Below are 13674 nucleotides of genomic sequence, written 5' to 3'. Positions count from 1 at the left end.
GGGAAATCTAGGTATTTTCCAGCTTCTGGCTATTATAAGTAAGGCTGCTATGAATATAGAGGATCATGTGTTCTTATTACCAGTTGAAACATCTTCTAGATATATGCCCATGAGTGGTATTGCTGGATTCTCTGGTGAAACAGTGTCCAAATTTCTGAGGAACCGCTAGACTGATTTCCAGAGTGGTTGTACAAGCTTGCAATCCCACAAACAATGAAGATGTTTTCCTCTTTCTCTACTTCCACACCAGCATCTTCTGTCACCTGAATTTTTGATCTTAGCCATTCTGACTGGTGTGAGGTTGTATCTCTGGGTTGTCTTGATTTGCATCTCCCTGATGATTAAGGATGTTGAACATTTTTCTCAGGTGCTTCTCAGCGACTCTGTTTTCCTCAGTAGAAAATTCTCTGTTTAGCTCTGTGACTCATTTTTTCATGTCGTTATTTGAATTTCCAGAGTTCATCTTCTTGAGTTCTTTGTATATATTTTAAATTCATCCCCTATCTGATTTAGGATTGGTAAAAATCCTTTCTCAATCTGTTGGTGCCCTTTTTGTCTTATTGACAGTGTCTTTGGACTTACAGAAGCTTTGCAATTTTATGAGGTCCTATTTGTTGAATCTAGATCTTAGAGGACAAGCCATTGCTGTTCTGTTAGGAATTTTTCTCCTGTGCCCATATTTTTGATGCTCTTACCTACTTTCTTTTCTATAAGTATCAGAGTCTCTGGGTTTATGTGGAGCTCCTTGATCTACTTAGACTTGAGCTTCGCACATGGAGATAAGAATGGAACAATTCTCATTCTTCTACATGATAGCTACCAGTTAAGCCAGCACCATTTGTTGAAAGTGCTGTCTTTTTTCCACTGGATGGTTTTAACTCCCTTGTGGAAGATCAAGTGACCATAGGTGTGTGGGTTCATTTCTGGGTCTTCAATTCTATTCCTCAGATCTGCCTGTCTGTTGCTGTACCAGTACCATGCAACTTTTATCACAATTGCTCTGTAATACAGCTCAATTGAGGTCAAACATGTGATTCCATCAGAGGTTCCTTTATTGTTGAGAATAGTTTTTGCTATCCTAGGTTTTTTTTGTTATTCCACATTAATTTGCAAATTGCCCTTTCTAACTCTGTGAAGAATTGATTTAAAATTTTGATGGGGATTGCATTGAATATGTAGATTGCTTTTCATAGGATAGCCATTTTTACTATATAATTCTTGCCAATCCATGAACATGGGAGATCATTCCATCTTCTAAGGTATACTTCAATTTCTTTCTGCAGAAGACTTGAAGTTCTTATCATACAGATCTTTCACTTCCTTAGTTAGAGTAACAGCAATGAATTTTATATTATTTATGACTATTGTGAAGGGTGTTGTTTCCCTAATTTATTTGTCAGCCGGTTTATCCTTTGTGTAGAAAAAGGCCCCTGAGGTTTTTTTTAGTTAATTATATGTCCAGCTACTGTACTGAAGTTGTTAATCAGGTTTAGGAGTTCTCTGGTGGAGTTTTTAGGGTCACTTATATATACTATCATATCATGTGCAAATAGTGATATTTTGACTTCTTCTTTTAGATTTTGTATACCCTTGATCACCTTTTGTTGTCTAATTGCTCTGGCTAGGACTTCAAGTACTATAATGCATAGGTTGGGAGAAAGTGTGCAGCCTTGTCCAGACCCTGGTTTTACTGGGATTGCTTCGAATTTCTCTCCGTTTAGTTTGATGTTAGCTACTGGTTTGCTGTATATTGCATTTATTGTGTTTAGGTATGGTCTTTGAATTCCTGAAATTTACAAGACTTTTATCATGAAGTGGTGTTGGATTTTGTCAATTGCTTTCACAGTATCTAATGGGATGATCATGTGGTTTTTATCTTTCAGTTTGTTTATATAGTGGGTTTCATTGATCGATTTCTGTACCATCCCTGCATCCCTGGGATGAAGCCTACCTGATAATGATGGATGATCATTTTGATGTGTTCTTGGATTCGGTTTGCGAGGATTTTATTGAGTATTTTTGCATCGATGTTCATAAGGGAAATTGGTCTGAAGTTCTCTTTCTTTGTTGGATCTTTGTGTGATTTAGATATAAGATTAATTGTGTCTTCATAGAGTGAATTGGGTAGAGTCCTTTTCTATTTTGTTGAATAGTTTGATGAAAATTGGGATTAGGTCTTCTTTAAAGGTCTATTAGAAATGTGCACTAAACCCATCTAGTCATAACCTTTTTATTTATTTATTTATTTATTTTTAGTTGGGAGACTATTAAAAACTGCTTCTATTTTTTTAGGATATATGGGAATGCTTAGATCATTTTTCTGATCCTGATTTAACTTTGGTACCTGGCATCTGTGTAGAAAATTGTCCATTTCATCCAGGTTTTCCAGTTTTGTTGAGTATATCCTTTTTTAGTAGGATCAAATGATATTTTTAATTTCGTCAGGTTCTGTTGTTATTACTCCCTTTTTATTTCTGATTTTGTTATTTAGGATACTGTCCCTGTGCCCTCTAGTTTGTCTGGTTAAGGGATTATTTATCTTGTTGATTTTCTAAAAAAAAAAAACAGCTCCTGCTTTGGTTGGTCCTTTGACTGGTTCTTTTTGTTTCTACTAAGTTGATTTCAGCCCTGAGTTTGTATATTTTCTGATGTCTACTCCTCTTGGGTGAATTTGCTTCATTTTGTTCTAGTGCTTTTAGGTGTGCTGTCAAGCTGCCAGTGTATGCTCTGTCTAGTTTCTTTTTGTTGGTACTCAGAGCTATGTGTTTTCCTCTTAGGACTGCTTTATTTGTGTCCCATAAGTTTGGGTATGTTTTGGCTTCATTTTCATTAAACTCTAAAAAGTCTTTAATCTCTTTCTTTGTTTCTTCCTTAACCAAGTATCATTGAGTAGAGTCTTATTCAGCTTCAACGTGAATGCTGTCTTTCTATTATTTATGTTATCTATCGAAGATCAGCCTTAGTCAGTGGTGATCTGATAGGAGGTGTGGGACAATTTCAATACTTTTGTATCTGTTGAGGCCAGTTTTTGCCCAATTATATGACCAGTTGTGAAGGAGTTACCATGAGGTGCTGAGAAGAAGTTATATCCTTTTGTTTTAGGATAAAATGTTCGGTAGATATCTGTTAAATCCATTTGGTTCATACCATCTGTTAGTTTCAATGTGCTTCTGTTTCGTTTCTGTTTCCATGATGTGTCCAATGATTAATGTGGAGTGTTGAAATCTCCCACAACTATTGTGTGAGGTGCAATGTGTGCTTTGAGCCTTACTAAAGTTTCCTTAACAAATGTGGTTGCCCTTGCATTTGGAGCATAGATATTCAGAATTGAGAGTTCATCTTGGCAGATTGTACCTTTGATGAGTATGTACTGCCTCTCCTTGTCTTTTTTGATAACTTTGGGTTGGAAGTCAATTTTATTCGATATTAGAATGGCTACTCCAGCTTGTTTCTTTGGACCATTTGCTTGGAAAATTGTTTTCCAGCCTTTTACTCTAAGGTAATGTCTGTCTTTGACCCTGAGTTGGGTTTCCTGTATGCAGCAATATTGTGGGTCTTGTTTACATAGCCAGTCTGTTAGTCTATGTTTTTTATTGAGGATTTGAATCCATAGATATGAAGAAGTGCAAAGGAAAAGTAATTATTGCATCCTGTTATTTTTGTTGTTAGAGTTTGGGTTTTGTTCTTTTAGCTGTCTTCCTTTAAGTTCGTTGAAGGATAAATTTCTTGCTCTTTCTAGGGCATAATTTCCATCCTTGTGTTGGAGTTTTCAATTTATCCTTTGAAGGGCTGGATTCATGGAAAGATATTGTGTGAATTTGGTTTTGTCATGGAATACCTTGGTTTCTCCATCTACAGTAAGTGAGAGTTTTGCTGGGTATAATAGCCTGGGCTGGCATTTGTGTTCTCTTCGAGTCCATATAAACTTTGTCCAGGTTCATCTGGCTTTCAGAAATTCTGGTGAGAAGTCTGGTGTAATTCAAATAGGTTTGCCTTTATATGTTACTTGGCCTTTTTTCCTTTACTGCTTTCAATATTCTGTCTTTATTTTGTGCCTTTTTTGTTCTGATTATAAAGTGATGGGAGTAATTTCTTCTCTGGTCCAGTCTATATGTAATTCTGTAGATCTCTTGTATTTCATGTGCATTTCTTCTTTAGGTTAGGGAAGATTTCTTCTATATTGTTTGAGGTATTAATGGGCCTTTAAGTTGAAAATCTTCATTTTGATCTATACCTATTATCCTTAGGTTTGGTCTTCTATTTGTGTCCTGGATTTCCTGGATGTTTTGAATTAGGATAATTTTACATTTTTCATTTTATTTGATTGTTGTATGCATGTTTTCTATAGAATCTTCTACACCTGAGATTCTCTCTTCCATCTCTTGTATTCTCTTGCTGATTCTCGCATCAATGGTTCCTAATTTCTTTCCTAGGATTTCTATCTCCAAAGTTGTCTCCCATTAGGTTTACTTCATTGTTTCTAATACATTTTTAGATCTTGGATGGTTTTGTTCAATTCCATTTCCTGTTTGGTTGTGTCTTCCTGTAATTCTTTAAGGGTGTGTGTGTGTGTGTGTGTGTGTGTGTGTGTGTGTGTATGTGTGTGTGTATGTGTTTCCTCCTAAGGACTTCTACTGGTTTAGCAGTGTTTTCCTGTAATTCTTTAAGGGTTTCCACCTGTTTTGCAGTGTTCTCCTGTATTTCTTTAAGTGAGATATTAATGCCCTTCTTAAAATCCTCTACCACCAGGGGTATCCAGGTTTCACTGTGGTGGGTGTACTGGGTTCTGATGATACTCAGTGGTCTTGGTTTCTGTTAGTAGTATTTTTACGCTTGTCTTTCACTATCTGTTAATCCCTGTTGTTAGTTGATCTAGCTGTGTCTGGCTGGAGCATGTTCCTCCTGTGATTCTGTTAGCCTCTGTCAGCAGTCTTGGGTAGTCCAATTCTCCCCTGAGTAACAGTGGTCAGAGCACTCTCTGCAGGCAGACTCTCCTCTTACAGGGAAGGTGTCCAGAACTCTGGAGCTCTGATCCACTTCCTGAGTCCTGGGGTCAGAGCCCTCCCCGAAGGCCCACTCTCCTCTGGCAATGAAGGTGCCCTGGGGTCTGGGTCTCACCTCTGCCTCCTGGCTGAGGATAAAGGCCCAAAGGGACCCTGTCCAAGAAGCTCTGTTGCTTCTGCTGCCCATGTGATCACAAGGGATCCCAAGGTCCTGGGTGTGCTAGGTGGTCTGTGGCATGGAGAGTCCTCTGGGGACCTTGGCGAGCTCAACTGGGAAGATGCCAGGGCTGGCCCTGTGCAGGACGAATCCCAGCCTCTTGTCAGGCGGGGTTCCTTTGTACTAGTTCCTGCTGGTACAAGACTCTCCAGGATTCTTTGGAACTGATGTTTCTTTCCACTCACCAGTGATCTCAAGGCCCTGGCTGCGCTAGGTGCCCTGTGGAGTAAAGAGTCCTTTGGAGACCTTTGAATCTTCTGCGGTGTTTCTGTGCAAGATGGTGCACAGCTGGCCTTGACCATAATGAATCCTCTGACTTTTTTAACGCCAATCCCAAGTGTCAATGATGTTTTCAATTACAAATACTTAATATAAAGCATTTTCATTTTTCAAACATGCTTTATTTATTTGGCATGCATGTGTGAGTCTTTCTCTCTCTCTCTCTGTCTCTCTATGTCTCTTTGTGTGTGTATGTGTGTGTGTGTCTATGTTTATGTGCATAAGCAGTGTTTTCTCCAACCACTGTAGAATCTAACACCCTTGAACTATAAACCTAAACAAACACTTTTCTCTATATATATAGTTTTTAGTCATGATGTTTTATCAAAGCAACAGAAAAGTGACTATTAACACCCATTTGGTAAAAGAAAGATAAGGAATTATGGTAATGGAAAGAATGGTATGAATGAGGTAGGAGGCTAGGCCTAAGATGTAATCTTCTTTTGTGGAAAAAAGGCAGGGAATTTTGCTGGTAAGATCAATGAGTCTCAAATACAAAAGGTGTTTTTCAAAGGTATCTTGTCAAAGAGGTTAAGTAAATTCTACTTACTTATATTAAAGGGTAGATTTACAGAGACACTTCAATTAAACTCTCAAAGACAGTAACTATAATGTGCCTACATAGCATTGATATGATACATCTTAGTGTTCTTCATACACTACATAGCATTGATATGATACATCTTAGTGTTCTTCATACACTACATAGCATTGATATGATACATCTTAATGTTCTTCATACCCTACTCATCTGAATAATATTCCTTTCAAATCCACCCTGTAACTGTGTTTACTGAAACAAAAATTCTTTTTGCCCTTGCTATAAGACATATTTTGCTGTAGGAGAAAGAGAGAGGGGGGGCCTTGGAAGAACACACACACACACAAACACACACTGTAATGCTACTCTTCTTTGAGAAGCTTTTACTTCTCATATCAGTCTTCTTAACTCAGTGTTCTTAGAGTACTTTTTTCTCTCTTTAAGAAATGTGACTTTAAATCATTTTCTCTTCCTGAAACAAATTTCCCTATTAATGTTACATATACAAGTTTTACTTCGGTATGCATTTCTGAAAATAAACTTCCCAGGCAGATTTCAGTGTGTTAATGAGTTGTGATTCTAAGGCTACTGAAAGTTTCACTGTCGAACTTGATATCTGATAAACAATCAGTTCTCTTAATTTTTCAAGGAAATAAATGATCTGTGTAGTTTAGCTACTTTACATATTATTGTATTATTTTAATAATGGAAATTAAACTGTTTAATATTCTGAAAACTCAAAATGATAGATATATAAGTAATAAATATACAAACTATACCTAAAAATGATTATTCATAGTATGTATCTACATTATATTGGCAAATTATACACTGCACCTTTATCTATAAAAATTATATTTTAACATTAATATTAATAATAAAAACCAAAGCAGATTGTGGTTTTAAAAACAAAATTGGAGATTATTTTTAACAAAAAACGTTGAAAAAATATTTATGCTTCAGAAATACAAAGGCCCTTGTGTGAAAGATATCTTGAAAGAAGGGAAGAATATGATCAAATATATTTAAATTTAAAGTTTATAGCAATAACCATATAATAATAATAATTGAAAAATTGTGCTGTCATATATTATGAGATTTCAATTAAGTGTGATTTTATTTTTTTGCCTAACTTCTCTGTAGCCCAGCTGGCTCGATAATTTCAGGCTCTATTCCCTGAAATTCTCTTTCCCAACATACTCATAAACCCTCCCAAACAACATGTTAACAGGCTTCTGAAGTGTTAGTTTGGATGGTTGGTGTAGGATCATGAATCTCTAGAAACAACAACTCCCATGGCATTGCTCTCAATGAGATATTTGCAAATCTTGTCACTTCTAAATTTAAAAAGTAAAGCACAAGACTACATTATGTTCCACAGCAGAGTTCCACAGATGTGAGAGAAGATTCTCTAAATCAGAAAATGTTTCCTTGGATATAGGTGCTGTTGATGTGAAAGTTTCACAGATCTATACCACATATTTGTAGGTTTTCCGCCACTATGTCACTTTCAAGGACAACAGTACTTCAGAAGCATGCATCCTAAAAAGTACTCTCAAATGCTCTCGCTGAGGCCCAGGAAATATAGTGGAGGGAATGGCAGAAAGAATTTAACAGCTTGAGCCTAGAAACTGGAAAATGATTGGGTGAAGAAAGTCACATGGACAGAAGGTATTGACATGATATTCATGATTTGCTTAGTTGTCCATGGCTGGAATATGGGGTTCCATATAACTTGGAGGAATTCAGATATGATGTAGGAGAATCCTCTGGGAGGAAGCATAGCCACACATGGCTAGGACACTGTGTGTGGGACTCAATATAGGTCTGGAGATTTGTGGAGAATATGTGAATAGATGTGTTAGGGAAAGTCACCTGGCCAGCCCTGGAGAAGAATTTAGGAGGTCTCAAGGTGCTTGGAGACCCTTATGGAAGAATAAAAGGAAGGATTGCAGTTAATAGGTGATAGGAATTTTGTAGGTAGATTAATAGAATCAACTAACCTCAACCTGGACACTTGGGGCTCTCAGAGTATGAACCAATAACCAAAGAACATACAGGTCTGGAGCTAGGCTTCTCTGCACATATGTAGCATATGTAGAGCTTGGACTTCGTGTGGGTCTTGAGGTGCAGGAACATGAGCTATCCCAACAGCTGTTGCTTGTATGTAGGATGTGTTCTTCTAGCTGGGCTATATTGTCTGGCCTCTGTGGGAGAGGAAATGTCTAAGCTCACAGAGACTTGAAAGGCCAGGGTCCCCCTGGTGACCCAGGGGTCACCACCTGCTCAGAAGAGAAGGGTTCGAGGGATGGGGGAAGAATTATAAGAGGTAGTGACAAAGAGGGGATCAGTATGCAGGATATAAACTGAATAATTAAAAGTAAAAAAAATTAGAACGCATATATCCAAATAATGTTTTATGTGATAAGAATAAAATGAATATCTTCTTTATAATACTTAAAATGAAATAATAAAAGTCCTAACTCAGATCTTTTGAGGAAAATTGATATAAAAATGCTTGTATGAGTTGCTAAGGTTGCTTAAGGTAAAAAAATTAATGGGCTTTTAAGTTGTTTTTTGTTTGTTGTTTCTCTGTTCAACCTGAATGTGGACACCTGTGTTTGATAACTTGAGGTTTTTTTTTTCATATAAGTATATATTCTCCAATGTCTTCATAAGTACTGTTAAACAATATGCAAACACTATCTTCTGCAATCTCCATCAAGGTTGATCTAAAAGCCAATGTGAGTTCATTATGCTCTAGAGACACCTACTCATGTGAATTTCGCCCCTGTGAGATACATGTATAGCTCCTAGTTATATTATTATATTGGCAATATTATAAGACAAAATTCTATTTCACAGCAGAGCTGCTCTAGCTGTGTAGAGAGGAGAACAATATGCTTTCCTAGTTATGTATGTTAGGTCAGTGTTCTGGATAGGAAATATCACACAGCCTTCCTTTTTACTCCTCTTTTTCTGTTCTTAGGACAACAGTAAGTATTAAAAATATGTAAATATATGTAAGCAAAACTGTAAATAGATATAACAAGTTATTTTGTTTTTATTCATAGGTGCAAACAAAAAAGAGTAAATTTAATATCTAAAAAGATAAAGCAGCAGGTCCAGAGAGCCATGATTATTTATTTACTTATAATCTCACTCTAGACCCCTTGCTCTACTTACAACCATGATGCATTAGAAAAGCCAGAATTCTACTATAAAGTCTTTTTGATGTTGAAGTGATGGTTTCATTCTAGAGGGAGACCATGTTCTAATTTTCTAATATTTAAAATATTCTACAGGATCAGAAAACCTCATCTCACTTTTAATTTCAGAATATTCTAGAACTTTCAACATTTATTTAATATATCGTTTACTAGGTTCCTTTTCCTGAGAATATCAACTTTCAGACAAGTATTATGAGCTGCTATTCAGAAAACACCAGGTAAAGATAAGCAAGCATTGGAAAGGTAATGGCTATGACTTACATGATTTTGAATAGTTATCATCCTACATACTTGCAAAAAATTACACATTCATTTTAATTTAAGTACAGGTATATCTCATGAAGAGAAAGGATGATTTGCATATCGGTTATTTAAATGAATAAGGTTATATTATCTCATGCCGTGAGTATAAGAGATTATTAATGAAGAAAAATAAGTATGCCTAAGATTTTCAAGTTGGAAGTAGGTCTCAATTCAGGAACCTCATATGAAATCATATTTGCATTTTCAGGTATTACATTATCCACCACGGGGATGGTACAACAAGATGCACCTTTTAATATACTGTATTTGAGGTTACACATTGTGTAGAAAGAGCAAAGATAGCTATCCATTATTGTTTACCTTATTCTCCCTCAAACACAAATATAACAAAATTCTGTGGCAGTTATAGAAAACAGGAAAATGTGTAAAATAAAATAAAGCCCATTATAAGTAATGAAAGATTTTAAATAATTCTAATTTTGAAAAACTATGACCTTAGATTGTTAAATAAATGATAACTGATATATTTAAACTTTACAATGAACATGTTTCATACATCAGGAAGTTATCATTTTGTTCAAATTTAAAAGGAAAAAATTTAATGAAAGAGCTTAGCAACTTAGATATAAATCTGAGTACTCATGAAGCAGCACCTAATTTTACTGCATAGCCACAGCTAGTGTAGTAAACTTGCTGGAAGTGTTAGAGATGGAAAACACAACAGATAGGGTTTGTTACTAAAAAAAAAGCAAAGAATAATTGCATGTACCTAAATTGAACTTGTTTCAAAGATTCTGATGCATATATCAGAAAATACATTTGTAAGATTTTTGAAAACAAAATTGTCCTTTGTGTGTTAAGGAAAAAACTATCTTCATTTACAAAGAACTGAAATAAGACCTATATTTACAATAGGAATGCATATTGGCAGCAATAAAGTAAGTTCCCATTTGACCCACTACCAGGTAAGTAACTCCTTTTAGGTCATTCCCAGCCAGAATTCAGATGAGATCATTTCACACTGTACAGGATGCTGACACATGAATAAGAGAATGTTAACATACTTAAAATCGCTTGCTCATGTCCAAATACAATATTTCTTTATTTCGTTCTAGGAGTCTGTTATAATTCCCACATAAAAATTATGCAGAATATTTCAGAACTGTCTGAATTTATTCTTGTTGGGTTAACAAATGCACCATTCCTGCAAACTCCTTTATTTATCATTTTTACTCTCATTTATTTGACAACATTGTTTGGGAATCTTGGGATGATCATGCTGATTCTGCTCGACTCCAGACTCCACACTCCCATGTACTTTTTTCTCAGTAACCTCTCTCTGGTGGACTGTGTTTATGCCTCAGCTGTCACCCCCAAGGTGATGGAAGGGTTTCTCACAGAAAATAAGATAATATCCTACAATGCATGTGCTGCCCAGATGTTCTTCTTTATAGCCTTTGCTATTATTGAGAGTTTTATCTTGGCCTCAATGGCCTATGACCGTCATGCAGCAGTGTGCAAACCCTTGCATTACTCCACTACTATGACAGCTATGAAATGTGCCCTACTTCTTGTTGGATCTTACTTGAGTGGACTCTTACAATCTTCCATCCATGTTTCCTTCACATTCCATCTTTCCTTCTGTCATTCTAATGTAGTTAATCACTTTTTCTGTGATATCCCCCCACTATTAGCTCTTTCTTGCTCCAGTATTCACACAAATGAAATTATACTCTTCATGTTGGCAGGATTCAATATTGCTTTTTCCCTATTAGTTATATTGTCCTCTTACTTACTAATTTTTGTTGCAATTCTGAGAATGCGCTCTGCTGAGAGCAGGAAGAAGGCCATTTCCACCTGTGCATCCCACCTTACCACTGTTTCCATCTTCTATGGCACAATTATCTTCATGTACTTACAGCCCAGCTCCAATCACTCCATGGACACTGACAAGATGGCATCTGTTTTCTACACCATGGTCATTCCCATGCTGAACCCGCTCGTATATAGCTTGAGAAATAAAGAAGTCAAGAATGCAGTCAGGAAGGTTGCTGGAAAAGCAGTGCTTTCACTGGGATTAGTCAATTAACTGTAAAGTGTATTGTAGTTCAGGGTATATTCTTTATAAGTATTTTCTTTGTATTCCTTTTGGATTCTAACAATATACAGCTAATTTTGGATATCTTATCATAGAATTTGGGTGCTTTAATTTAAATATCTCGATTGTAATCCTAGATACTAAAATACCCAATACTGATCACAGTTCATGTGTTAACTGATGTTTTGTAATTATTTCCTCTGAATTGAGATGTTGTTTGCTTGAGAGATTTGGGAGATTATAAGACTCAAGATGTAAATAAAATTACAATGTTCAGATGTGTCAAAAATTTAAGATTCAGGATGCCAATGAAACTTAATAATTTCCTGAGCTCAGAAGTTTATAAGAGTCGCATAGACTGGTCCATAGAACCATAATAGCACACAAATGCTAGAGAGGAGTCTCTCATACCACACTTCCTGAACGTTGCTTATTGGGTTATAGCAATTCATATTTTTACTGAGTGGCCACCCATTCTTCTGGATTTTCTAATAATGCATCTCTCTCAGATACACTCATTTTCTTGCAGGTAGCTCCTTAACCATACTCATGGAAAACGTATCCATGACAAAACTCATTGTTTCAGCAAGAGAGACTTGCATCAAATTGTTTTATCTGTATGTTGTTGGCATGCTCTTTAGGTTGACTAGACATTTCTGTGCATCTTATTCACAGCACAGCTACTTTTGTACCAAACCATGACTAGGTGGATAAATATATCAACAGATACCAGAGTTATAGTGTAATTTTTTTACAAGTTTTGTTAGTTTCTTGAAAGCTCCAAACAATGTTTTACAATATTCACTCCCTTTCAATTAAGATTCCCTCCATTTATACCCATCTATTTTTATGCACATTTGTTTTCTCTGATTAAGATCAAATTTATGATTCTCAAATGATCTTTGATGTATGACCTTCTATAGAAATATTGTCAACCTAACATTGGTTATACTGTTTAAAAATCAACAATAACAACAATCAAAAATCCAATCAAACAAAAAATGCTTCACTTACTCCAGGCAACTATTAATTAGTAATAACTTTATTGATAGTGGCAAGAGTATATGCCCATCTCTTTTCTGAGGTTTCTAGTTGAATTAAAATTTTTTTGAATCGCACCTTCATTTTCACTTCATACCCTTCAATAAGTTCATCTCGATATTGAAGCAATTTTTCAATTCTATGATCTCTTTTTTTTTTTTTCATTTTACTCAGCCAAACATTTTTTGTTTTCTTGGGCACCACTCTGGTACTTATTGCTATTCACATTAAGTTTACAGAGCTAATTGTTCATGTTTTATTCAAAGATCTTTAATCTTTTGATAAAGTTAATTATTATTATTTCAAGACATAGACAGACACAGAGAGACACATAGAGACACAGAAATTGATTATGATGAGTTCTAAACAAGTTGAGTTCTCTTCTTAGCTTTGTCTTCCTTGAGATCTAGGCTGCCTTTGTTGTGTTGCCTGGCCACAATCTGAAGGTTGGGATGGCCTGAGCAGGTAAGGTTTCAAGGACTTACAAGTTGTGGATGCATACAGATGGAAAACTAAGGCTAAGCAAGTGTTAGGATATACTGCAGGTAATCTGAGGTAAAGGAGACTGATCAGTTAATATTTCAGATATAGGTTCTGTCTAAGGCTTGGATGATGAATGTGTCTTAAGCTAATGGAGTGGAAAGAGAAAGGAGGGAGAAGAGAAGGACACGTGAGGCTACAGTATCACTCTAAGCAATCATTGTTAGGATCATTTCTATTGTTATTTCTGTTGCGGCAGGGGACAGGATCTTTGTTTGGCTCAATCCTAAGTCCACTGAGATTTTTTTTAATCTTATTTCAAGCTTTAATGTTATATTTGCACTTTTCCTCTTTTTGATCTCTTTATTATCTGTTTATAATTTATCAGCATTTTGAATATCTGTTCTGGTGAGGGGTACCAGAGCACAATATCCACCTTTACTTCTCATCTCACTGCAGTCTTCCTCTTTGATGGGACTGTCAATATTATGTACTTGCAACCTATCTCTACTCACTCTATG

General features: G+C 35.9%; 1 protein-coding gene across 1 annotated transcript; it reads left to right on the top strand.

Moving 5' to 3' along the window:
- The first annotated feature begins 10678 nt into the window (after positions 1-10678).
- LOC110288624 (olfactory receptor 5B12-like) lies at positions 10679-11623 on the top strand. Its single transcript, XM_021154919.2, has one exon. The coding sequence runs from the start codon at positions 10679-10681 to the stop codon at positions 11621-11623; it is 945 nt and encodes a 314-aa protein (XP_021010578.2).
- The last annotated feature ends 2051 nt before the right edge of the window (positions 11624-13674 follow it).

Source organism: Mus caroli, unplaced genomic scaffold, assembly GCF_978045245.1.
Source record: "Mus caroli unplaced genomic scaffold, Mus_caroli_1 scaffold_20, whole genome shotgun sequence".
Classification (NCBI taxonomy): Eukaryota; Metazoa; Chordata; class Mammalia; order Rodentia; family Muridae; genus Mus; species Mus caroli.
Note: the sequence above shows the minus strand (reverse complement) of the source record. Positions and strands in the feature narration are given on the sequence as shown.

Coding starts and splice junctions, on each gene's coding strand:
- LOC110288624 (XM_021154919.2), top strand. CDS start 10,679: ATGCAGAATATTTCAGAACTGTCTGAATTTATTCTTGTTGGGTTAACA.